The sequence below is a fragment of the Miniopterus schreibersii genome, assembly GCF_964146895.1.
Source record: "Miniopterus schreibersii genome assembly, chromosome: 8".
Taxonomy (NCBI): domain Eukaryota; kingdom Metazoa; phylum Chordata; class Mammalia; order Chiroptera; family Miniopteridae; genus Miniopterus; species Miniopterus schreibersii.
Window position 1 is genome coordinate 25,245,574 of NC_138109.1, and position 25,399 is coordinate 25,270,972.

Here is a 25,399-nt window from a genome sequence, read left to right on the forward strand (position 1 = left end):
ATCCTTCCTCTCTCCAAAATCAATAAAAACATATTTTTTATAAAAAGCAGGCAAAGGTACTGGTGGCTGGTGGCTGCCCCCTCCCACCATCAATCTGGCTCTTACTTGAGGCACAGGTTCAATGGTCTGGAGGAAAGCCATCCTGGCTGGAGTCTAGCAACTAGGCACATGATGAGGATAACCAAACCCCGAGGACAGTGTGAAGTGAAATTCCCCCTACCTCCAAAGTAAGAAAAATGAGTCTGGGGAAGAAGAGACTTTTCAGGTGCTAAGGAAAACACAGTCCTGCCTGATAAAGCCACTTTCTAAGGAAGTGCCCACCTACTGGCCTTCTACATCTTCTTTCATGTGTGCAGGGTAAGATAACGGACAGAAGACTTTGTGACTATTTCTCAGGTAAGAGCTAAACTGGCTTCTGAAAGGATGGAGAGCAGAGAAGGCCCAAGCTTTAGCGGAGTTTCAGGTAGGCAGTTCATTTCAGCCCAGAAGTCTTATCACTTAGCTTGGAGAGATGGCCAGAATGGAACCTGGGCAGAGACAGTGTGGCTCTAAGACATAGAGGCTGCCACAGTTTCTAGCAGCATAAAATAAGCACAGGCTTTCAAACAGAACAGAGTGGTCCATGATCTTGTGTTCATCAGCTCACCACTGACATGAAGCAGTATCAGATCAGGGTCAATTCTGGATCAAGGATTGAGGAGGGCTGTAGGGGGAAGTGGCTATAGAAACTATCATTTATTGAATACCAATAATTTCGTGTACTGTGCTAAGTGCTTTACATTAATTTTCTCGTTTTAATCCCCATAACAACCCTATGAGGTAGGCATTATTACCATTTACAAATAAGAAAACAGGCTCAGAAAAATTAGGTCACTTGCCCAAGGTCATACAGTTAGTCAGTGATGGAGCTGGGATTTGTATGTTGCTGAAAGCCCATGTTCTTTTATTGTACCTAGCTATGTCAGCTTTGCGCAAAATGCATTACTGCCCAAATCTGCAAAGAGCACGTGGGAGTGGAGGTTGTTGGCCACACTCACCGCTGGTAGGGATGCATTGAAGCTGACTTGATGTTGGTTTTTATTCCACTTGGCATTTTCCCTAAAAGGAACATGAAGAAAGACGCCTGAAGCATGGTAAGACTTTTATGATAATTCAGAAATGTGGTCTCTCAGGTTTCCTTCTGCCACCCCCTCTATCATCTCAGAACCTCTGTGGCATCTGACCCTGGATGGCAAAGCTCAGAGGTGTGGTTCCTCACCAAGCTCTCTACCTGAAGGTATCTAGGAGGAAAGGACTGATGGGGAGAAGAAGGGGAGGAGAGTAGAAGTGATCAGACTCCTGCTCACCTACTCCTAGAAGATATAGCTAAACCTGTGTGACCCCCATTTAATGTCACAGGTAAAAGAATATGTCCTTAATTTAATTGCCCCTTTTCTCAGACAGCTTGGAAGAAAATATCTCTTCTAGTTACTTGTATCTGAACTCCTCCAGACTGTTCTCATCATCACTAAAAGTGAACAGGAGAGACAGAATACAGAGAATACATGTAGCACTGGGAAACTTGCCTGCTTGTCATTTTCCAACCCATTTACCAAATGGTCTTAATTAAGGTCTGACCATCAGTTTCTCTAAAAAAAAACCCTGACAACACATCTAATATCCAGAGTAAATGGAACAGAAGAGTAGTTGAGACAGAGCTCTGAGATGGGGGTTGGAGGTGAGAGCAGTTTTTGTAATTCAAAGTTATTCTTCATTCTCTGGTGTCTGTTAGAGTCACAAATGAGACTTTTACTCCTAAAAATTGTTTTCTGGGCCACAGTCCAGGAGAACAGAAGAAAATCTTCAGCATTGGGGATGCTGGAGGCTCAGACAATTCAGCTTATTCCCACTTCCCTGCTCAGGGTCTGTCACCATGTCAATCCCTGCCACCTTACCTGGTTGACCTGCCTGGGCCATTTGCACCCCACTGAGCATTGACTGCTGCTGGCTTGGAGCACCTGTCATCTGCACCTGCTGTAATCCAGAGGCTCCTGCAAGGATTGTTCCAGTTCCTGGCTGGCCTGGCTGGCCAGGTCCACTGCTGCCTGAGGGTCTCCAATTAGACAGTCCTTTTCCAAAGGCAACAGCTGCCACCAAGGCATTGGTGTCTGTAGGATTAAAGGTCTGCTTGTTTGGCCGGAGACCTGAAGAAAAAGGTAAATGAGGACCTTGAAGTATGCCTTTGGCCCGGGATTGAACCTAGCAGTAGGAAGACCATTATGAGTACCAGGGCTTAGAGTTCTGACTTCAGCAGCATCTAGACTCCCTGGTAGCCCAGAGGAAGAGCCAGAGGACGCCCATGGCTATCTTAGAATTCTCCCTTTTCATTTTGCCCATTTCTTCCATCTACTCCAGAGCTGGACTTAAACACAAAAGGCTAACAGAGTGGATGTCAGCTCATTCTTACGTCCTCACTTTACTATTATCAAAACCACCATTCCCATAAAAGTGATCTTATCCCTCTTTCCCTCTCCATTTTGCAGCCGATCCCTCCATACCTCCACCCTCTGATTCTCGTTCCTCTTTGTTGATTTTCTCCAGAAGGTTTGAGCACATTTTATTCAAGCTCTGGATCTGCTTCTGTAACACAAATTGGTACAGAGATTAGGGAAAGCAAGAAACGATTGTGGGGAAGTTGCTTTCTTGTGCTCTTCTAGGGGCAATTTACATGCAATCAACCATGTATCCCTACCAGACAGCAACTGTGAAGCCTAGCTTCTCATGATGGGACTTGGGGAATGGGGGGCAGCAGGCAGTGAATCAGTCCAACCTGAGCTACATCAGCACCAATGCGGGCAGCATCTGTTGTCAGTTGCTTCTCTTGCTCTTCGACCTCAGGGTCAGGCTTGGTTCTCAGATGGTCAGGGACCACCTCATGGCTGAAAACAGGTACTCGTCCTTCAGTCTGCCGCTGTAAAACACAGATTTTATTAATCATCCTAGGCATTCCAAGAAGATTCAATCTGGCCTGATATATAGTTCCTGCCATAGGCAAACAGTACATTTTCAGGGAAGATACAGCCTAAGACTTACAATATTTAGTTTCCTAAGACACTACACCCCTCATTCCACCTTTCATTTCTGTCTCCTCACACCCCTATCTCTACCAGACACTGGGGCAAATCTCTCTGCTATGTTTTCATCAGACACTAAAATATACAAAGTCACAAAAGAACATACTTTTTGCTCAAGATAGGTGTTGGATGAGAAAGGTCTTTGCCTTGGTGACATAGTCCTCAGGTTTATTTGGGAGTAGCTCCCCAACTCCAGAAGGACAAAAAACAAGGCCTTTAAAATACAGCCCTCACTTTTTATTGCCACACACTACTCCACATTCAGAACTTCTAGAATAATCAACCAACAACTGTGTTCTAGGTCCTTATCGAAGGACTTAATTTCCCAGGTTGTACCCTTTTCCTCCTCTTACCATGAGATCTTCATCACGGTCTGGGGACAACACCAGAGGGATGATGACCTGGTTACGGAACAGTGGTGTCTTTTCATGCTTCAAGACCTTGTTCAGAGTGTTCAACTGTCCAGAGAGCAAGGCAAAGCTGTCCAGGACAGAGGGCCTGGTAGAGTAAGAAGGTGTCAGAATGTTCCCAGTAACAGAATCTCAAAGGGGTCCCTTAGATTAGGAATACCCAGGCTCACCCCCAAAAGACTCAGCCCTATGGATGGACTGGGTAGGAACCAGGGTGGCTTATAGGGATTATGGGGTTAGGAAAGATGGACATACTTTCAGTTTCTGACACAGATGGAGAAAAAAGGCAGTTCATTATTTGAATGGGGTGAGGAACAGTGGCAAAATAGGAACCATGGCTACACTGTTATCACTAAAAATACAGAAACTGAATAAAAGCCCTCAGTTTACTCAGACTTCCACACTTCATACTTCCACAGTAGGCTGGACTTAAAAAGACTCACCAACATCTATGGCAAGAGATCCAGTATGACCTTTGTATTCCTATTGTAGTGGGAGGACTTCTTCTCAGAGAAGTCAAAGGGTGAGACTCAAAAGCTAGAAAGAACCGAGGTTGGGAAACTAGGCATTTCTCTACTTCTTTGCCAGGGAGGCCCTAAATTACACTTCATTTGTTAAATGGTGGGAAACCCAGCTCACACCAAATCATAAGATGTTTGCAAACTGATAAATGGTTATATCACTGGAGGTGTCCTATTCACCAGGAGGCCTGGCCCCTCCACCCATGGAGTCCTCCCCAGATTACCCTGGCCACCCTTACCAGGTCAACCGGTCATACTCGTTCTCCAACTTGTAAATGAAACTCCCCAGTGAGTTCTTCAGATCAGCCACTTGACTCAGCAGTGCATCTAATGATGCCTCAAGCTGCTTCTCCTCCCTCTGCACCAATAGGAACAGATTGGTCACTCAGGTGAGTGCGAGTATGACACATACAAAGGAAGGCTGAAAAGTCAGGATGACAGTAACACTATTAAGTAACACAGGATCTCGTTGACATAGGAGAGTCAGGTTGTTTTCTATCTTTGGTATTTGGGTTACAGAGAACATCAACCCTTAGACCTTTCAACTCATTCACCTGACCTCAATTCCTCTTACCAACTGATTCCTTTCTCCATCAATCCATGCCTGGTTTTTCTCTGTATTAGGTACACTCTATTCTCTCTTATTGAGGAGTTTTCTCCAGACTTAATGTCTGGGTTTATTCTCTTTTGTGTACTTCTGCAACATATGCACTCCTCTGTCCCAGAACTTGCCTTGTGAGCCAGGCTGTTCTTGTCAATGGCACACAATCTCTGAGAAATCTACCTACACATTAAGGTTTCTCTGGACACTGGCTGGCCGTGAACTACCACCACACCCCCTGCCCCAACTCTTCATTTGCCCTCAGCATTTGATGTTTCAATCTCCTCCTTGCTGAATTAATCTGCACTCATTTTATCTCTGTGCCAGCATTCCTGTGCCCCTTTCACAGGCTTCGTCAACCTGTAAACATTTACTGACAGGCTAAGGGTGTACAAGAAACTAAATGACAAATGGAAAACAAACAAAATGCTTGGGCTGGGGTGGGGATGGGATGGAGGGGGACAAAAGGAGAAAATGGGACACATCTATAATACTGTCAACAATAAACTACAATAAAATGAGCATGTCCTAAGCACGAGACAAACAACTGTTAATGCTGGGGGGTCTGGAAAGCAATTTCTTTCCATCTGTGGCCTCCAGGTTTACTTAATATCTTCATCCTTAACTACTATGGTGCACAGGTTAGGAAATCATGTGGCAAACTGGCCAATGTGCAGGGCAGGAGCCTTGATCCTGGGTTCCACCCACGGCCTCAGATTATAATTAGCTTTTGGCGACTGAAGTCCCACAATTTCTTCATCCCTCAGGCTTCTCTCCAATTACAAATCCCCTGTTATTTCTGCATCCAACAGCGCCCATCCAACAGCCGAGGATGGGGCCGGGCCTGGGCTAACCCGCCACTTTCTTGAGTTGTCTTCCTTAGAATGCATCTCAACCTTCCCAAATTATAACTTGATCCTTTCCCTCAACCCAGCAAATCAGTGCTGCTTCCTGCCTCCCGATTTAGCCATAGTCTATGTTTCCAGTCAGCTGGGTTTCCAGCCCAGGTCATCTCCTCCCCCCTCCCCCCTCCCCTCCCCCTCCCTTCTCTCTCCCCTCCCCTCCCTTCTCCTCCCCTCTCCAGTAGGCCTCCCACCTCCACCCCACGTTCCCTGATGCGTCAGCCTCGGGCCCTGCCCCCTCCTCTCAGCCCCAACTCCTCATTCTCTCTCCTGTCAGGCTACTTTCCGCCGGGTTACCCTAAGCTAACTGGCAGTCAATAGCCCCAAACCGCTACTCACCTGCATCGTTGCAGCCGAGTCGGCGACAACGACCGCCTCTTCCGGTTTCCAAATCGACCGGTCACGCTGAGAGGGCTCCTTCCACCAATCAGAGAGCTCACAACTCGTCCCGCCCACCTACTTCCTGTTCCTGCCAGGTGCGGGGTAGCCGGGTCAAAGGTCACAAGCGGAACCTCTTTTGGCCCGGGCGGCGCGGGAGCAGTGTGATGGCCTCGGAGCGCCCGGAGCCGGAGGTGAGGGGCAGGCGGGCGCCGCGCTGGTCCCCGTCCGAGGGGGCGGGTCCGGCGGCCTGGAGCGGCCGTGGCCTCCTCCGAGCCCGGGGACGACCGGGCCTCGGAGCCTGGGCGGAGACCGGCCCGGCCCCGAAGGCCCGTCGGGTGAACCGCCTTCCCGAGGTCCGCCGTTTCCTTCGGGGCTAGAAGAGAAACCCGTTGCTCTGTTTTGCTTACTGAAATTCCATCCACGTCGCCGACTCTAGGGCCCTCGGGTTCTCTGACCTGATAGTGGTATTAACAAAACCTGTGTCTTGATTTTCTGTTGCAGTTTCAGCGGGCAGCAGGGCGATAGACTGACTTTACCGGTTTCTGCATTTCTGCAAACATTGGAATCCCATTAACAGCATGAAATAACTTATTTCTAGCGCTCATGCTTAGGGAAAGCAGCTTTGGCTTCCTGAAAAGATTTTTGACTCAGAGTGAAACTCCGTTCCAGTATTGCACGGATAGCTAACTTGCACAGATAGCAAGTTTTGACTTCCCTGGTCCTGTTTCCTTCTTCGTAAAATACCTGTCTTACGGTGTGTTGTGAGGATCTCATGTGTTAAACCAGAAAGCACATTTGAGGTATCCATTAGGTGGTAAGGACCACGAAGGAACTTCATATATATACTTTGTGTTTATTACAAGGAAGGTGGCAATACTCTCCTATTCTCATTTACAGATGAGGAAACTGAAAAGTGAGGGAGGTGAATTACCCAAGCGCTACTCAGCTGGGAGTAGCAGAATTCTGGAGTTAGAAGGTCTGAGCATAAAATTGCTCAGATTTGGAAGGAACAACATCACTGGAAGTGTCCAATATTACGAGAGAATATATGAGGAGATGGGAAGAGTGAGGGGTGTGTATGATGACACAAATAGTAGTCATTACTTACTGAATGCTTGCTGCATACCAGGCACCATTCTAAGCACTTTGCCAATACCAATTAATGCTCTCAACCCTATGAAGTAGACATTGTTATCATCCCCAATTTTCAGTTGTGGAAACAAGCACAGAGATATTCAGAGAAACAAAGTTACACAGCTAGTAACTAGTAGAGCCAGGACTCCAAAGGACAGGTGGCCTGGCTCCAGATCTTATGTTCTTAACCATAATGTTTATGGTATAAATAATAAAATAGCCACAGGATGGTAAATTTCCAGTTCATTGGGATTTGATGTGATGAGTCCCAAGATTAAGTAGGAAACTGTGCCTTATTTAAAATAATCAGACATGTTCACAGGGATGGTGGAATAGCCTATGCATCAGAAATACCAGTATTGAGAAAAAAACAAGAATTTGTAGTCTATTTTGTTATGGATTAAAATGCAAGGGGAAAAAATGGGGAAATACAACATACTTTCTAGGCAGACAGTCTAAAACAGCACTGTCCAATAGAAATCTAATGCAAACCATATATGCAAACTTTCTAGTAGCCACATTTAAAAAGTTAAAAAGAAAAAAATTTTAGTAATACATTTATTTAACCCTATATTTCCAAAATATTACTTCAACTTAAATATTTTTAAATTATGAGATATTTAACATTCTTTTTTTTGGGTACCAAATCTTTAAAGTGCAGTGTGTATGTTGCACTTCAGCACTTGTCATTTTGGACTAGCAACACTTCAAGTGCTCAGTAGCCCTATATAGTAGTAGCTACCATGTTGAATAGTGCAGATCTAAAGTAACTTGGAGTCAAAACACTCCTGGGAGTCTCATTCGGTCAACAGTTAAGCATTTGTTAAGTTCTTGATTTGCATTTCTGAAAATTTTATCTCAGGAAGTAAAGAGAGTGAAAAGTTCTTGTGCCCCTGGGCAGAAAAGTGACCGACTTTTAGGGTTGTTACAATCCCAGGAGAGAAAGATTGGACGTGTATTTAAGAAAGCGTTCATTCAGGAAATACTTAAAATATTTTGAGTGCTGTTATGGACTTAGAATTGTGCTAATTATCAGGGTGGATATGGAGCAGTGTAAGACATGTTCCCTGCTTTAATGGAGTAAACAAACACTGAATTGTGATAAGTGCTGCAAAGGAAAAATACAGAGTGAATGAGTAAATTTAACAGTGGTTCTTAACCTACTTTTGAAAGAAGAGGTGGGGGCTGGGGTGAATCAGGAAGTCACTTCAGAGGAATGACATTTAAGCCTTAAGAAGGAGAATTTGGCCATGAGAAGAGGCAGAATGCATTATAGGCAGAGGGAATAGTGAAAATCCTAAGGTGAGAAGGAGCTTAGAGCCTTCAGAGACTGAGAGGAAGCAGCTGCTAGTGTGGGTACAGTGTGACAATGAGAATAACTAACAAAGTGCTTACTAAATGTCATCTAATACTTTAAAAAAATCCCCATGAAATAGGTACTTTTATTACTCCCATTTCACAGATGAGGAAACTAAGGCACAGAGAATCTAACTTCACCAAGACCTTATACTAATAAGCAGCAGAACCAGCGTTTGATCCTAGGGACTCTAACTCAGGGGGAGATGGGTGAGAGATGAGGCTGGAGCAGATTCAGGTTGAGGCCATGCTAGAGTTTCAGGACTTTATCATATGTATAGTGGTAAGGAAGCTTCAGTTCAAGGTAGGGAAAGTCTACATTTTTCATGGGGCTCTTAACAGAAAACAGCACAAGGCTTGGATTACATCTTAACCACAAAGAGATGGATGCAAAAAACAACAAATTAGTGAGACGGGAATGTTTCCTTTATGCTGATATACATGATATGCAGCGCAGTACCTGATAATGTTTTATTCATCTTGTCATAAATGGTATGTAGGCCTCAGTAAATGGTCCAAAGAATGATAGGCTTCCTCTATCATTGTTCTGACTCTCCTGTTTAATTGCAACAGTATCTTTATGAAGTAGATAATCTTATCTACATGTTATCAATGAAAAAAAACTGAGGCCTGGAAAAATTAAGTAACTTGTTCAAGCTCACCCAGATAGTACTAGTAGAACCAGATTTGATTCCAGATCTCTTGACTCCAAAACCCTGCTTTCTCTTTGCCAAACTACTCCAAGAGTAATGCACTTCAGACTCGGGGATTAAATGTTAAGGACTTGAAGCTCTGTGAGTGTAGACACTGTGAGAACACAACTCATTCAGGGATTCTCAAACATTAAAATGGAAGAATCACTTGGGGAGCTTGTTAAATGTAGATTCCTGAACCCTATCAACTCTAATTGGTTTGGTTTGGAGTGGTGCCCAGGAATCTGCATTCTAATAAGCTCCTCAGGTAATCCTGGTGCAGCTGGCCCTTGGATCACACTTTGAAAAATAACATTTGAGCTGCTTAAATCTTTTTAAGTCTTCTGGTTCTGACAAATTACATCTTGAATGTGAAGAAAACGTAAAGATATTTTGAAAATGTGGTTGTTGACTTTGAAGGATCACCTCTACTACCTCTGTAGCTTTCTAAAGAAACTTTCTCTTGTAATTTGAATAAGTAAATAAATAAAATTAAAAGCACATAAATTCTTTATTGTAAACTGGTGGGTGCTATGAAGAACTATAGACTGCTTTGTGAATGCCCAACAGAGATCCCTAACAGTGCAGGAAATCATGGAATTGCCAAGATTTTAGTCCTAGAAGATAGAGTGACCAAATGTCCCCAACAGTCCTTATAATGTTGACCTGTGGACATTGCTCTCCACTCTTATAATTCTGGCTCAGAATAGGCCACAACTCCTTCCCTTAGTGTTCTCTTGCATAGCTGAAACAAGCTGGCATTTAAAAAAATTCTTTACTAACTACCAAAGAAGAACAAAAGGAAAATGGTACCGAGATTAGTGTTAAGATTTTCTCACTCTGAGAACAATTGTACTGATTATGATTAGTTCTAAATATCAAGTTTGCTTTGCTTAGAACATAGAGTGAATTCACTTATTCAGCAAAATTGCCAGGCACTGTACTAGGCTCTGGGGATAGGGTGATAAGCAGAAAGGACTGCTAAATTGGGATATTCTTCCTGTTGTTATGTGTTTTTTTGTTTTGTTGTTTTAATTGATTTGGGTGGGGGGGAGACATCAGTTTGTTGCTCTGCCCATCCATGCATTCATTGATTGATTCTTTTATGTGCCCGGACCTGCAATCAAAGCCACAACCTTGGTTCATCAGGATAGCTCTCCAACCAACAGCTACCTGGCCAGGGCGGGACATTCTTCCTGTTCTGATAATACTCTGAGCCCCAGCCTATCCTTTTTTAGATAAGAACCTCAGCATAGTCAATTCATGCACAAGAGTGGTGGCTAATATCACACCCACACCAGCTCAGTTGATCCTCAGGGAGAGGTTGCCTGGGTTAAAAGTGTATCCCACTCTGAGACCCTGGATCAGAGAAAGAGAGGGCAAATAATTGCTTCAGTTTCTTCATTGCCAGTAGACCGCTTTTCTGATTTTAGGGGCTTCGCAATAAAACTAATTTGATGGGACCTTTTGAGGAGGTTGTGGTTAGGCGTGATGGTAAATAATTATGTCAATTTTTTCTAGCTAATTTGGAAATCATTATGCCACTTACTGGTTTTTGATGCTACCTTTGTCACCCTTGACACCTTTTTGTCACTTTCCTCCTCCCTCCTCACTTCTAATTAATCACCAGTTCTTATCTGTCTTATTCTAAAGATCCCTTAAAATACAACTAAGCTCACTTGTCTCAAAGATTAGTTCAAGCTGACTTTTGTTTGTTTTTCATAACAAGACTTTCTCAATGAAAGGCAGTGGTGGTTTTACATTGTAGCACAACTCCTGCCTGGGACCATTCTCAAGCAGTTCACAGAATGGTTGCTTTGAGTAGCTCTGGCCTAGACTAGTATCATTTCCCGTGGTCAGTAGGGAAACTTTTTGAGTCACATAGTAGCCAGAGGGAAACTTTTTTTGTAACTGTAGGAATGTTATAGATTACAAAAAAAGAGAAGGAATCCATTCTCAGCCCAGTATTCCTGGTTATAGTAAGAATGTCTATAACTTTGAAAACCAAAGGGGTGGGGGCAAGGGTGAGTGGAGAAGTTTGTATGGGTGGGTTCAGCCTCATGCCACAGGGAAGCTTGGCAGTGCTTCTGTGTTAGGTTACTACAGGACGTGCTCCAGGACACCTTGTCTAATCAGCTGCTCACGCTTCCATCCAGGTAGAAAGTGCTGGTGGTTGTTTTTTTAATAGAACTGAAGTACCATTATCAACTTCAAATTCTCCATAGCCTTTTAGACATCATACTTCAGTATACAGGCTTTTGGGAGGTTTCATATCCTGTGTAATATCCAAACCTTCATCTCCTCTCAATGACCTCATATAAGTAGCAAGGGACTTTTTATAATGATTGAACCAGGCCATTTCTTCAGCAGACATGTGATATCGTAAAGCATTGGCAAAACTGCTATATTTCCACCTGAGTGGATCATACAGGTATGCTACAATACAGCATCAATTTCTTAGCAAAGAACTGTCGAAATTTGATAGTTGGTATCAAATCACTTCGTCCACCTGACTTCATTTCATTGGTTTTGTTCATGTAAAGCTTTCCTCTGCGGAACTTGCCTGAGCCCATCCTCCTTTTTCTTTTTGTTTCTATAAACCTTCATAAGGGCATTTTCAGGGTGTGATCCAGATTGGGTTTCCAGCCTTAGTGGAAAGTCAGAAAGCCTGGTGTGGGAGCAGAGGGAACTAACTTTCTGCTGCGGTTCTGGCTTGGTGGATGCTCCCTTTCTGGCCAGCGTCCTCGTGGGTTCAGGCCACTCATCTTTGAGAAGACGCTGGCTGGCTCCTCAGGCGAAGGACACCCCCACCCTGGGTCCAAGCCCAGACCCCAGCACAACAAGAGTCAGCCACTCAGCCTTGCCACAACCTTGACACATGGTGCAGTTATGTCTTGCTCCAAGATCCACAGGGAGTTGTGTGTGTTTTTAATACTTTTTATCGATTTTTAGAGAGAGGAGAGAGAGAAACATTGATGTGAGAGAGAACATTGATTGGCTGCCTCCTGCATGACCCCTGCTGGGGACCAAGCCTGAAACCTGGGCAGGTGCTGTGGCCAGGAATCGAACTGGCAACCCTTTGGTGCATGGGGACGACGCTTAACCAACCGAGCCGCACCAGCCAGGGCCAGAGGGAATTTTTTGAAGCAGGTACGTTACTGCCCTACTGAAAAAAAGAGTTGGGTAGCTTGACCTAACTCAGGATAAAAGCCAGAATCCTAGCCAGGGTCTACTTCAGCCCAGAGTAGGGAAGCAGTGTGACAGAGAGTAGACTTTCCCAGCGTGTGATCCTAGATGGTGTAGAGACAACACAGAGTAACGCTGAGTCACAGCAAAGCATTGTGTAAGTTAGCATTTTGTCTTTCTGATTGTGTCAGAGTATCCTTTCGGCTTGTAAACGCCTGTCATGTTCCTTCTTGTGACCACTCTAAACCTTTTCTGCTCTTAAGTCCCTAGTTTAATCCATTTATCACTCTCAGATGGGCTTTGCAACTCCTCAGGCCCGAGTTTGACTTCTGACCCTGTACCTACTAATGATGTTAAGTCACTTAACTTTTTTAGATCTCCGTTTTCTGTTAAGTGTATTGTGTGAAGCCTGAATGGGCTTACCTATGTAAAGACCCTAGTGTTGTGCGTCTGGTAATAACCTGTAATAGTTAAATTGTGTTCTATTCTTACTAAGTACCAGGCACTGTGCTGAGTATTTCATATATATTACTTCACTTAATCTACAGAACAGAACTATTAGATTAGTATTAGGATTATCTCCATTTGACAGATGAGTACACCGAGGTTTAAAGAGGTTAACTAATAAGTGGCTGAATTGGGATTCAAACCTAGGCTGTCTGAATCTGAAATTCTTGCACTTAACCTCTACAGTTTTACTATTGAATATATTTTAGGTGCTCAATAAATATGAGTCCCTCTCCTCTTTTTGCCTTCTACTTTCATCCCTGCCACTTCCCAGTATCTGTTTCTGTATCTTTTTATGCTTGCCCTCTGTCTTAGAGAAGACTTCCTTCATCTTTAGTCATTGCATCTCCGCTCTCCATATTCTTCTCTGACATTAGGCACCCTCTATTTTTGCTTCTCCAGAGCTATTTCTATCTGTCCTCCATGCATATTTCCCTATTTTGGGGCGGGAGAGGGGGCCACTTTCTTTCAACACCACATTTCTCAATAGGCAGTCATTAACTTCTTTCTGTTTATTTCTCTACCACTCTCTCCAATCCTCACTGCCTGGCATTTTCCCCTTCACCAGTCAGGTACACAGGAGGAGAAATTTTCAATTTGTCTAGAACAGGAGGAGAGTAATCTCTTCATCTGAGGCAAGAGGAAGGGAGTAAAGCAGTGTTACATATAAAGATTAATCAGGAAGAAATGTTGGGGGAGTTCAGACCACTTGACCCTTATTTTCTCTGTGAAACAATAGGCACATTTATCTGCCAGGACTACAGGAGCTGAGGGATTGGAAAACCCTCTAAGAGGAATAGGAAAGGTTGCTGACCAGGGAGAAGTAAAAGGATTGGTAAAGGCCTGCCAGAGGTGGCAGCTTTCTTTCTGTCAGAGCAGCTGGTGTGGCACATGTATGGAGAAGGGAGAATGTCCACTTCAGCACAAGTCAGCATTTGGCAGGGCTTACGGAGTAAGGACAAGACATGGGCAAGGGAGCTGATGCTTGTCAGGACATTGAACCAACTGTCCATAAGGCAGTGGGGGGAAGGAACTAGAGTGCTGATAGCTGGCAGGTGTGGGGGTGGGAGATTGTGACCCACAGAAGTTTGATTTTGAGGTACTCATTCAGCAGGCTTACCATTTACCAGTGACGGTTCCCCTAGTTCCTGCTGTCGTCAAGGATTATCAGGAGGAGCTATCTGGCATTATTGAGTGTCTGCTCTATTTTAAGCAATTTGCCAAGCACAGGGACACCCAAAGAGAACAAGATACAATTCCTGCTCTCAGGGAGCTTATAGTTCATAGGAGAAACACATAAACATTTGCTAATGTGTAAAGGTCAGTCCATCTACATAGAGATCTGCAGGGGGAATGGGAGTAGGGAGCTGAGAATTGAATCCTTGGGTATACCTTGCATGGAAGTGGGAGTGCTGCTTTGCCTCTCATTTATGGATTGTGAGCTCCTTGGACAAGTTATTTGCACAGTGATCTGTATGTATGAGAACTCAGTGAATTTTTATAAATTTATTAATGTCTCTTTGTCCCAGGTGGAAGAAGCTGGACAGGTGTTCCTGTTGATGAAAAAGGACTATCGGATCTCTCGAAATGTTCGCCTGGCTTGGTTTCTCAATCACCTGCATCAAACTGTGCAAGCCACACCCCAGGAGATGCTGGTGAGGCCCAGAGATATGCAGGATGCGAGGGGCTGGCTCAGAAGATCTGTTTTTTTAAGAGGATACTGAAAAGAGGCAGTAGGGGAGACTAACTCTGGGTGGGGCAAGTCACTTTGACTTTGCCACAACATGATTCCACAGGGGAAATTTTGTTTCATAATTTTCCAGATAGGAGGAGTATATGTTGGGTTGCAGGAGGTGGAGCCAATGGTGTTTCATTTTGGTTATGGAAGTTCAGGTCCTGGGAAGAAAGGGGTGACTCTTCCTGACCCTTTCCTTTTCTCTTCATCCCAATTGCCAGCTTCAGTCTGAGCAGGAGTTGGAAGTCCTCAGTGTCCTGCCCCCTGGGTGGCAGCCAGATGAACCAGTGGTCCCAAGGCCATTCCTCCTTGTACCTTCCACTCAGGTCACCTTCTTGGCTTGGCAATATCGATTTGTCATTGAGCTGGACCTTAGCCCATCTACTGGCATTGTGGTAAGGGGCTGTGGGGAGACAGTGGGAGAAAGGATGGGGTGGGGGTGAGGAGGAGAGAGAAGGAAAGGCTTGGGAGAAATGAAAAATGGCCTTATCCTACCATTGTGGAAGGAGACAGGCCGTGAAGGAATGATGGGTGTTTAAAGACAGATCCCATTCCAGCGGTGGCACTGTGTTTGGGAGTGTGACCAACTGAAGATAAGAGTCCCGCTGACCCATGGAAGCTGCTTGTCTCTCGCCTCTGTCCATGGCTACTTTGCTCACTCTTGAGAGATCTTTGTGTGCATTGCCCTCAGGATGACTCCACAGGGGAGATCTTGTTTGATGAAGTTTTCCATGCCCTCTCCCGCTTCCTCCGTGGGCTGCTCCAGCCCCTCCGAGTGCCTGGATCCTGCATCAACTTCCAGCCTGAGATCTATGTAACTATCCAGGCCTACTCCTCAATTATTGGCCTGCAGTCCCACCAGGTATTGCATCCTTTCTCCAAGTTTGTACCTCAGACCTCATTTCTGATAGCCCTGTGACCAAGTCCTTATCCTGTCTCCACTGCCTGCACCCACAGTCCCCAGCTCTGCGAGTTTCTTAAACTTGTTTCTTAGTCATCTCTATGAGCCTCTCTCCTCTTGGAAAGAATCAATTCCTCTGGTCTTAAAGAGCCTTCCCATAAGCTTTAGGTCAGTTGGCATTGATTGGACAAATTCCTCTCACCCCTCCTGTAAATCTCTGGCTCTGGCCACTGGATTTCTGTTTTCTGCGTGTCTCTCCCCCCACCTTCAGTTTCATCAGGTTTGTTGGTGTCCTGACTCCTGGAACTAACCCCAGAAGATGGTCTTTAGGAATAGTTTTATGATTTTGAAATATAGCTAATATCCAGGAACATAATTTCTTCCAAGGACTGAGGTGGGTCATTTCCCCTGAGAGCCCTATAAAGTGTTGGGTGTAATGCTGACCATACAGATGATTACAAGGCTTATCCCACACCCAAGCAGGCTATCACAAAACACTGCTTTTGGAGAATGGCCAAGTCCCTTACTGGAATAGCTGTTTTGGGCTTAGATAAGCATGGCTCAGTTTCCCCTCATCTGCTCTTAACTACCCTCGACTCGCTGGTAGGGGCTTCCTCTGAAACTGTGCCTGATGGCTACATTGTCACCTTAGCTGTCCAACTGGCTTTGAAAGACAAGGATGCAAGTCACAGCATCTGAGTGTGAAATATACAGGGCAATTGGTGCTCACCTGGATCCAAGCTCTCTGCCCTGGATTAAAGGGCTCTCCTGGTACAGCTGTTAGGACTGCTGGTCGTGGGCTCCGTCCCCAGAGAGAGGACAGACTTTGTAGGGGCTGATAGCCTAGCCAGGGAAAACATGGGTTTTAGGTAATCACTTAACACTTTGGTTGCGTTTGGCAAACACATGTCCATTGAAGGAGATTTGAAAAATAATAGAATTAAAAGAAAAACAAAACATTCTTTAGAAACATGACTTTTAATGGCTGTTTGACTTTATAATATTTTATTATTATGTATTTAACGAAACCTTTATTGTTGGACCCTAGTTGACCCAATTTTCACTCTTCTCAATAATACAGCTCTGAACATCTCTCTTGCCTTTTTATATTCCTCTCATTCTATTTTGCTTCTCACAGTCTGGCATGTAGAGTGGCACAGAGTCCCCCTCTCACCTCTTCCCCAGTTCTGAGTAGGGAATGAGGAGGTAGCTGTTGCACAGGAGGGCAGGGGTTGGGAGAAGTGGGCATGTGGGACAGGTTGAAGGAGTCTGATAGGGAGAAAAAAAGGAGAGATCCCAAGGGCCACCACAGGGGTCAGTGGCCCTATGTAACATTTTTAGGATAGGGGCACTTATTATTATTTTTTTCCCCAAATTATAAGAGAAAGTTTATTTAGAAAGTTACAAAGGTAGTAGAAATGAGACAGCTGGGCTGCGTAGGCTCAGGAGACAAGGTATAGAAGCAAAAGAAGGACCCTTGGAGCTTAGGCGAGAGAAAGACAAAAGTAATGGGCCTGGGGGAAGAAGAGGGGAACAGGAAAAGGCTAAGGGGGGGGGGAGCTCAGGATCTGGGCACTTATTTATGTTGGAAGTAGAAGAAAAGAAACCCCATGGAGAAAGAATGAAAATATTAGAGAGACAAAAGATCTAAGATTAGATGGAGAGATTAGCTTTAGGGAAAAAGGGGAGGAGAAATATTTTCTTCAGAGCCTGGAAGGAAGCACAAGAACACCCTAGGTATAACATCTAGCAAAAGCTGAGAGCGCTATCCGTGGGTTGGAGAGCCGTGTACCCTCAGGGTTAGAGTAAGCTAGGAGTTCCTGTAGACCAATTGACGGGGAAGTTATCACTGAGGGTAAAGGGAAGGAAGGAGCATTCATTGGGGGAATAAGATGATTTTGAACTTAAAAAAGAGAAAAGTTCCAGACAGCCTCTGAGTAGTGCTTATAAAGCAACGAGAATTTATATATATATATATATATATATATATGTATGTATGTATATAAGTTAGAATGAAAAGGGCTTTGCCAGGCTAAGGTGGAGCAGTCTGGTAGCCCAGGATCCAAGGAGCTGGAAGATCTTTTGGCGCCCCCATGTGGGCATGTGGGGAAACGCAGCGTGGAGGCCGATGCAGAGGAAGGTTGTGAACCCAAATTAAGGTGACTAATGACCTGGGGGCAGTGAGCAGGAATACTTGGGTTGAGGACTGGTGGAGTAGATGCTCTGACGAGGGAGGAACTGGCTGTGGAATTAGCCTGCTTGGGTGGGAAGTCAGGATTGCCTAGAGGGAGAATAAATAGGGAAACTAGGAGGGGTACTGACCAATGTCCCCCTGACCTTCATGTCTTGGTCTTTGCCTTGTGCTTCTCAGGTGCTGGTCCAGGGCTGCCTTCTAGACCCTTCCCAGCGGGAAGTGTTCCTGCAGCAGGTATATGAGCAGCTCTGTCTCTTTGAGGATAAGGTGGCCACCATGCTGCAGCAGCAGTATGACCCCCAGAGCCAGGTATGTGGGAGACAAAGTAGGTAGAGACCATTTAGAAAGAGCAGCTGTTAAGGTACAGAGGGGAGAGAGGAGGGACAATCAAATACAGAGGGGAAAGAGGGCAGAAAAAAGGCCTAAGAGCCAGAGGCAGAGCGAGCCAGGGATAGAAGTGCTAGTTAGTACCCACGGCAGGTTCCCTATTGGGAGGAGGGCTCCAGTACTCTCGCCAGGATACAGAGTCTCGCTGGGAAAAAACGTGAAGGCTGTTTGATGTGTTTTTATAGTCCTGGATCTTCTCCCCTGATGGATCTGAGAAGGTGATCATGAGTGGCTTTGATTTCTAGTTAGTATTTTATACAATTGAGGATAAAGCTCTTTGGGCTTACTATAATGCACTCTCATTCCTTTCGATATCCTAGAAGTAGCCAGAAGGTGGCAGTTCTCTATGTCTGAAACTTAGTGTCATTGGTGTATAAAATATTTCATAATGGCCGTGGAAAATATAGAAAGGGGGCATTATTGGCAAAAGGTGGGAAACCCTGCTCTAGTACAATCTAATGCTTCATATGGTACTGGACTCCCTGTCCATCTGTGGGCAAGTGTTTGAACACACACTGGGAGGGGGAGCACAGTCAGGGCTCATAGTCATGGGATTAGGGTCCTCACATAATTGGGCCTGTCTGGCCTGGGCAGTGCTGCGGTAAATTTGGGCTTTGCTATGGATACGACAATGCTGTGTGTCCCATTATGTCTTTTCTATAACTTGGACCAGGCAGAGGACCAGTCCCCAGACTCAGGGGAGCCCCCCAGCCGGAAAATGGGAGTCTCCATGGTGACAGCTGATCTTGGGCTGGTCAGTATGATTCGTCAGGGCATCTTGGCGCTGCAGTTGCTCCCTTCAAACTCTAGTGCAGGTCAGTAGAAGGAATGCTGGTGGGATTGGGGAAATAGAATTCAGGAAGGGTATTGAGGGAGCATTACCAGCAAAGCTAGTTTCCAGGGAATCAGAGGAGAGGGTCTGCTTTCTTGTTTGTAAGAGTTAAATGTGTGTTAGTGGATATCTCGAGTATCCACAGCTCTAACAACTATCAGGATCCCAGTGGGAAGGGATAGCGCTCCAAGGACATCACTCAGGAAGAGCCTGAGATCCAGGACTCAAGAGGAAGAAGCAGGAGGGGAGGACAGAGGAAAGGTGTTGAGACTTATAAAGCACATTTGTTGGCAGACACTGAGGTCTTCAGGGCTTCAGCCAGTTGAGTGCCTGGCTTTGATGGGTCAGTGTCCCTGGGTCTGAGTCTGATGTTTCCTGCTGCAGGTATCATTGTGATCACAGATGGGGTGACCAGCGTCCCTGATGTTGCTGTCTGTGAGACGTTGCTGAACCAGCTTCGCAGTGGCACTGTGGCTTGTTCCTTTGTACAGGTGAGGACTTCCTAGGATGGAGGAGAGGGAAGAGTGGCATCTCACAAAGTGGGATGTTATTTTTTTTTGCAGGCGATGATTTCCCGGGGAAAGCCACTAGTATAATGACGTGTGTGGTGGGGAGAGGTGCCATGTCTAGAACAAGACAGGTGTCAGTGGTGGGAGAGGACTCGTCTCTGTCCTCTTTCCTGAGGATGTGGGAGACAACGTATTACAGTACAAAGGATGCAGCACTTGAAGTCCGGCGGTCAGCTCCAGCCCCATTAGATTAGTTATTACTGTTTTGTTTGCCAGGGTCAGGAAACCCAGCGCAAACTAGCTTAAGCAGAGGAGGAAAGTGGTATATTCAGGGAACTGCAGTCGATTTGGATTGATAGACTGTGGGGTAGGAGGCAAAGAGCTGTGGGAAACAAGGCTGGAGGGGAAGCATAGCCAGAGCATGAAAAGCTGGTTCTGCTGTATTAAGGAGTTTCAGCATAATTCTGTGGGTGACACAGATAAATAGAAGGAAAGTCAGTAGTTGGGTTTGTGTTTAATTAAGGTCATTCTTGATGCTGGGTAAAGGGCAGGAATGGATGCAAGAAGGCTATTCATTGCGAAGGTGGGTGAGAGGATTAGGGCTTAAGCTAGGGGAATTAGGGTAAGAGAGAAAAGGACAGGATTGAGAAAATGAAGAGAGAGGTCCCCATGACTTACCATTCGCAAGGGGCGAGGAGAAGGGGAAAGAAGAGTCAAGGATGTCTCCAGGCCTCTGACTTCAGTGGTGGTCAGGTAGCTGGCAGAGCAGACAGAGGAGAAGCGGTTGGGGTGCGCTGAGGACAAGATGAATCCAGGTTTGAGCATGTTGCATTTGATGGGTCAACAGGACTGTAGTTAAGAACATGGCCTTTGGAGTGAGGCATGCCTGGCCTGATCCTGGCTCTACTTACTAGTGATGTGACACTGGGCACATCACTTCACTTCTTGATTGGATTTATTTGTAAATGGAGATTACAATAGTACCTACCTCATTGGGTGAGAGGATGCATTTAAAGTGCTTAATGTAGTGCATAATTACTTGATAAATGGCTGCTATTCATAGCAGTTAGCAGCTGGATATGCAGATCTGATACTCAGGAGACAGCACCAGTTGAGAGATAGATGTCAGCCTACAGATGATAATTGAGTAGAGAAGAGGGTCCCTGAAGAACCTTGGGGAACACTAGTATTTAAAGGTCTTTCATAGGTAGAGGGCTCAGCATACAATGAAGGGAAATAATCAGATGAGAACCAGGAGAGTCTGGTGTCAGAGAATTATGAGTTTTGGGAGGAAAGGAGTAGTTAACAGTGTGAGTTGCAGCAGAAAGATTATGTAAAATGAGGAATGAAAAGTGCTCTTTGGACTTGGTGACTAGGAGGTCACAGGGATCTTTTTTAGGCCATTTCAGTGAAGAGGTGGTGAGGGAAATGATTGCAGTGGGTTGAAGAGTGGATAGACGAGAAGGAAGTAGAGACAAGTGTTGACCCAAGGAATTTGGCTATTCAGATCATGTGGGGAGTGAGAGGCAATGATAGCCAGAGGGAAGTACAGGGTGGAAGGAGGGGGAGTTTTACTGTGGTTTGTTTATTTGTTTGTTTTGATTTTTAAGCTAGAGACTTAAGCACGTTTCTGAGGATCCATAGTAAACCGGGCTTGAAAATAAGGGAAAGAAAAGGAAGCCTGATGGAGTAAAAACCCTAAACTGACAGGAGGGCAGTTGGTTTAAGAAACATTTGAGGAGCAGGAGAAGGTCAGGTCTTTCTTGGAAACTAGAAGAATTGAAGTGAAGCTGTAGATAAATTCTACCAAAGGCCTGCGACTTCTCTCTGAAGTAGAAGGTGAAGATGAGTACTGCACGTGCAGGGAGGCCAGAGTGGGAGGGAGGCATAGTGCCGAGGACGGCACTGAAGGACTAGCTGGGTTCCGTGTGTCACGTTTTGTTTTTCTCCCGTTTAGGATCCATTGGAATCCACTTTGGGTTCCGTGTGTCACGTTTTGTTTTTCTCCCATTTAGGATCCATTGGAATCCACTTTGGGGACATAGATCCTACTTGGGTTTTTGAGACAGAAGCAGAAAAAAAGTGAAGAGGGCTAGGGAATTGAAAATGTTACTGATGAAATTGCTTGAACATAGGGTCCCGCTGGTTGAAAAAGGAGGATGAGGCGGCTGCTGAGACGCTTGAGGAGAGCAGAGGTTCAAGGCCTGGCAACCTTAGTAAGGTCAAAGAGCAGCAGGAGGAGGGTGGATGGAATCTAAAGGGATAAGGTTGTGTGTAATCAGTGGGATGTCCCAAATGTAATTGCAAAGATAAGTACAGAAGCCCCCCCTTATCCACAGGGGATGTGTTCCAAGACCCTCAGTTGGTGTCTGAAACCACAGAGAGTACTGAATCCTATATATAGTATGTTTTTCTCTATACATACAAACCTTTTCACTTAGAGGAAGCACCTTACAGCTTCTCTTTGGCATATCTGAATTGCTGGCATCACTATTTTTGATCTTTGAGGCTATTATTAAGTAAAATAAGGGTTACTTGAGCACAAGGACTTCAGTACTGAACCACTAGACCTGACTGTTGATCTGATAACCGTGATGGCTACTAAGTGACTAATGGCAGGTAGCATACGCAGCATAGATACGCTGGACAAAGGGATGGTTCACGTCCTGAGTGGGACAGAGCAAGATTTCCTCACACTACTCAGAGCAGCACACAATTTAAAACTTAAGAATTGTTCATTTCTGGAATTTTCCATTTAATATTTTCAGACCATAGTTGACTGTGGGTAACTGAAACTGCGGAAAGCAAAACCACAGATAAGGGGGGACTCCTGTAACTTCAGGTAAAGCCAAGGGTCAGCATTTAGCCAGCAGGCAGGTGAGTGGAATGAAGTTCCAGGAAATGAGGGTTAAGGAACTGAGAGGCCAGAGAATTGCATGAATCATCTAAAGTAGGTCTGCAAACATTTCTCTAAAGGTCCAGCTAGTAAGTATTTTTTCTATGCAAGCCATAGGGTTGTCTCAGCTACTCAGCTCTGCTCTTATAGTATGAATGCAGCCATAGACAATATGGAAATGAATGGACGTGGCTGCATTCCAATAAAACTTTATTTACAAAAATAGGTGTTGGGCTAAATTTGGCCCATGGGTTGTATTTAGTTTTTCAGTCTCTGATCTATAGCCTTGGTATTCAAAATATGGTCCACAGACTAGCAGCATTGGCTTCACCAGGGAGCTTGTTAGAAATGCAGAATCTCAGGCCACACCCCAGCCCTGCTACATTTTAACAAAATCCCCAGGTGTGTATATGCACCCTAAAGTTTGGGAGGACACTTCGTTAGGGAGTCACTGAAGTCTCTCAGGATGGTGGCACAAAGCCAGTGAACCAGTTGCCAAAATCTTTAATGAATTTGAGCAGGCTGGAATTTGATTGAGAAAGAATGGTATAACCAGATGGCACAGGCCTCAGGCAGAAAGGCCCAGGGAAGGAAAGTTACAGTGGTCTGTCCTGTGAGAACAGTGGCCCACTTTCCACACTGTGGTCCAAGGCATGGGAGCAGCCACCATGTATAAGCCACTGTTATACTTCTTTCTCTGGTGCCTCTTTTTAAAAATTTTTTAAAAAATATGTTTTTATTGATTTCAGAGAGAGGAAGGGAGAGGGAGAGAGAGATAGGAACATCAATGATGAGAGAGAGTCACTGATCGGCTGCCTCCTGCACACCCCTACTGGGGATTGAGCCCACAACCTGGGCATGTGCCCTGACCAGAAATCGAACCGAGATCTCCTGGATCATAGGTCAGTGCTCAACCACTGAGCCCCGCTGGCTGGACCTCTGGTGCATCTTTTTGAGCGAGGTCTCCAGTTGCTCACTTTTTCCAGGTGGGAGGAGTTTACTCTTATGACTGCAGTTTTGGCCACGTACCCAATGTGGAATTGATGAAGTTCATCGCAATGGCAACATTTGGCTCCTACCTGTCCACTTGTCCCGAGCCCGAGCCAGGCAACTTGGGTCTGACTGTCTACCACCGGGCATTTCTCCTCTACTCCTTCCTGCGCAGTGGGGAAGCCCTGAACCCTGAGTATTATTGCGGTGAGAGGCAGACTGGGGCAGGTGTGGGAATGGGGACGTGTAAGATGGGCCAAGATGATACAGGAATCTATCTAGGGTTTGGGTCCCTGGGGGACTGAAAGTGTAACTGGGGCTAACTACCCTGGTACTGTTCTCCCCATGATTTCAGCATAGCCCCTGCCCCATATCTCTCTCTACTTACGGGTAACCACTGTCCCCTTCCCCATCCTCACTAGGCTCTCAGCACCGCCTATTTAATGAGCACCTGGTCTCCGCCAGCAGCAACCCTGCCTTGGCCCTGCGACGGAAGAAGCACACTGAAAAGGAGGTGCCAGCTGACTTGGTCAGCACCGTGTCTGTACGGCTTCGAGAGGGCTACAGTGTCCGAGAGGTCACACTAGCCAAAGGTAAGGGTTACTAGGCCCTGCTGTATCCCACAAATCTCTCAGACTTTATGTGTGGGAACACCTGCTGAACAAAGCAGAGGATACATGTATCACACACAGAAGTGTCACAGTGAAATATCTGCTTGTCATTTGAGATAAGTGGGTTTTGAGCTGCCTTCAGAACTTGGTTCTCTTAGCATTTATCTGCCCAGTTCCATCTCCTTTTGCCTAGGGCGAGTCACCTGAGAGTGGTGTGATATCCTGAACTTGGCTTTGTTTCAGATTACTGCAAAATTCTGTTTGTGTCAGTTGGCAGGCTGTGGGCCTGAAATCTATGGAACCATGCTTGGAACCTTTGGCCAGGCTAGAGTTCCATGAGGTAGGTGGGGGTTTCAGATAGGACTCAGTCCCAGGCCCGGAGTCCTGTGCCTGCTTCTCCTAACTAGTCCTCTGCTTCCCCTGCAGGAGGGTCTCAGTTGGAGGTGAAGCTGGTGCTCCTGTGGAAACACAACATGCGCATTGAGTATGTGGCTATGGCTCCCTGGCCCCTGGAGCCTGAGGGCTCTCGAGGAACACGGGTGGAAGTCACAATGGAAGGTGGCTATGACATTTTACATGACGTGTCCTGTGCACTAAGGCAACCCATTCGCTCACTGTATCGCACCCACGTTATCCGGCGGTTCTGGAACACGCTTCAGAGGTGAGTGAGGTCACTGCTCAATGAGTGATGCCCCATATGTTGTGTGGAGGGACAGATATATGAACTTGGGGGATGAAAAGGGTCACTCTGAGCACCAGCCTTGTATGCAGGGCTCCCCTCTGTACCCACCAGAGTTAGGTCTGGCTCAGGATTGGCCCTTGTCCTACAGCATTAACCAGACGGACCAGATGCTAGCCCACCTCCAGTCCTTCTCTTCAGTCCCAGAACATTTCACACTTCCGGACAGCACCAAGAGTGGAGTGCCACTCTTCTACATTCCTCCTGGCTCCACCACCCCGGTGAGTGGCTCTGATCTCATTAGCCCCATTTTGTGCCCACCCAGACTTGAGTTGGCACAGCATTTTCCTTCCCTTTCAAGTCTGAGGCACCCAAACCAGAACCTGATAGCTTTGAGAGCAATTTTCCTCCCTCCTTCCAAGCCCCCGGGGGAGGAGAAGGATGTGTAGAGAGGCTGGCTGTCCTCAACAGACCAAAGTGTGAGAGGTAAAGACTTATAGAATGCCTAGGTGGTGGTATCCCAGCTGACTGTGAGCACCCCTGCCCCATCACCATCTGGCATACTCTGGCCTCCCCCTGCCACCTTCACCTATTTCCCACCATTAACAACCACCCTGAATTGCATTTCCTGAAGACCATAGCTTCCTTTGTCCTGTGCTTTCTTCACATTCAGCCCCCTGCTGTCAGCCTGATATTGCTAGCCTGGGGGGCTTGTGCTGGTGAGCAATTGTTTCATCTCAGGACTTGCCAACACTCAGTGGCTTTGCTCCAAAGTCAGTGATAGAAGCATGGCAGGTCTCATCCTTTGCCTGGAATTAGATTTAAAAGGCTACACAGTCTGTCCTTGGGCTCATTCATCCTA

General features: G+C 45.7%; 2 protein-coding genes and 1 pseudogene across 3 annotated transcripts in view; 1 reads left to right on the forward strand and 2 right to left on the reverse strand.

Annotated features, from left to right (window-relative positions):
* Nucleotides 1-716: 716 nt before the first annotated feature.
* MED8 (mediator complex subunit 8) lies at nucleotides 717-5,943 on the reverse strand. The gene is made up of 7 exons (XM_081145005.1): nucleotides 5,887-5,943; nucleotides 4,284-4,402; nucleotides 3,467-3,611; nucleotides 2,810-2,950; nucleotides 2,538-2,619; nucleotides 1,935-2,183; nucleotides 717-1,098 (listed from the first exon to the last, which is right to left on the reverse strand). The coding sequence occupies exons 1-7, from the start codon at nucleotides 5,890-5,892 to the stop codon at nucleotides 1,034-1,036; spliced, it is 807 nt and encodes a 268-aa protein (XP_081001131.1). The 5' UTR covers nucleotides 5,893-5,943; the 3' UTR covers nucleotides 717-1,033.
* Nucleotides 5,944-6,041: 98 nt separating this feature from the next.
* The window catches only part of SZT2 (SZT2 subunit of KICSTOR complex), a 48,115-nt gene continuing 28,757 nt past the window's right edge, over nucleotides 6,042-25,399 (forward strand). The window contains exons 1-11 of the mRNA XM_081144079.1: nucleotides 6,042-6,119; nucleotides 14,333-14,458; nucleotides 14,760-14,933; nucleotides 15,230-15,400; nucleotides 17,811-17,942; nucleotides 18,694-18,835; nucleotides 19,237-19,343; nucleotides 23,244-23,454; nucleotides 23,670-23,840; nucleotides 24,285-24,519; nucleotides 24,689-24,818. Of these exons, the coding sequence (XP_081000205.1) occupies nucleotides 6,093-6,119; nucleotides 14,333-14,458; nucleotides 14,760-14,933; nucleotides 15,230-15,400; nucleotides 17,811-17,942; nucleotides 18,694-18,835; nucleotides 19,237-19,343; nucleotides 23,244-23,454; nucleotides 23,670-23,840; nucleotides 24,285-24,519; nucleotides 24,689-24,818 (1,626 nt within the window). The 5' untranslated portion in view covers nucleotides 6,042-6,092. The remainder of the gene's footprint in view (nucleotides 6,120-14,332; nucleotides 14,459-14,759; nucleotides 14,934-15,229; nucleotides 15,401-17,810; nucleotides 17,943-18,693; nucleotides 18,836-19,236; nucleotides 19,344-23,243; nucleotides 23,455-23,669; nucleotides 23,841-24,284; nucleotides 24,520-24,688; nucleotides 24,819-25,399) is intronic.
* LOC308560367 (DNA replication complex GINS protein PSF1 pseudogene) lies at nucleotides 11,211-11,717 on the reverse strand (annotated as a pseudogene). Its single transcript has one exon. The product of its transcript is annotated as a DNA replication complex GINS protein PSF1 pseudogene (transcript).

Coding starts and splice junctions, on each gene's coding strand:
- MED8 (XM_081145005.1), bottom strand. Junction 2,620..2,809: donor TTGGTGCTGATGTAGCTCAG/GTTGGACTGATT, acceptor TTTGTGTTACAG/AAGCAGATCCAGAGCTTGAA. Junction 1,099..1,934: donor GGCCCAGGCAGGTCAACCAG/GTAAGGTGGCAG, acceptor TGTTCCTTTTAG/GGAAAATGCCAAGTGGAATA.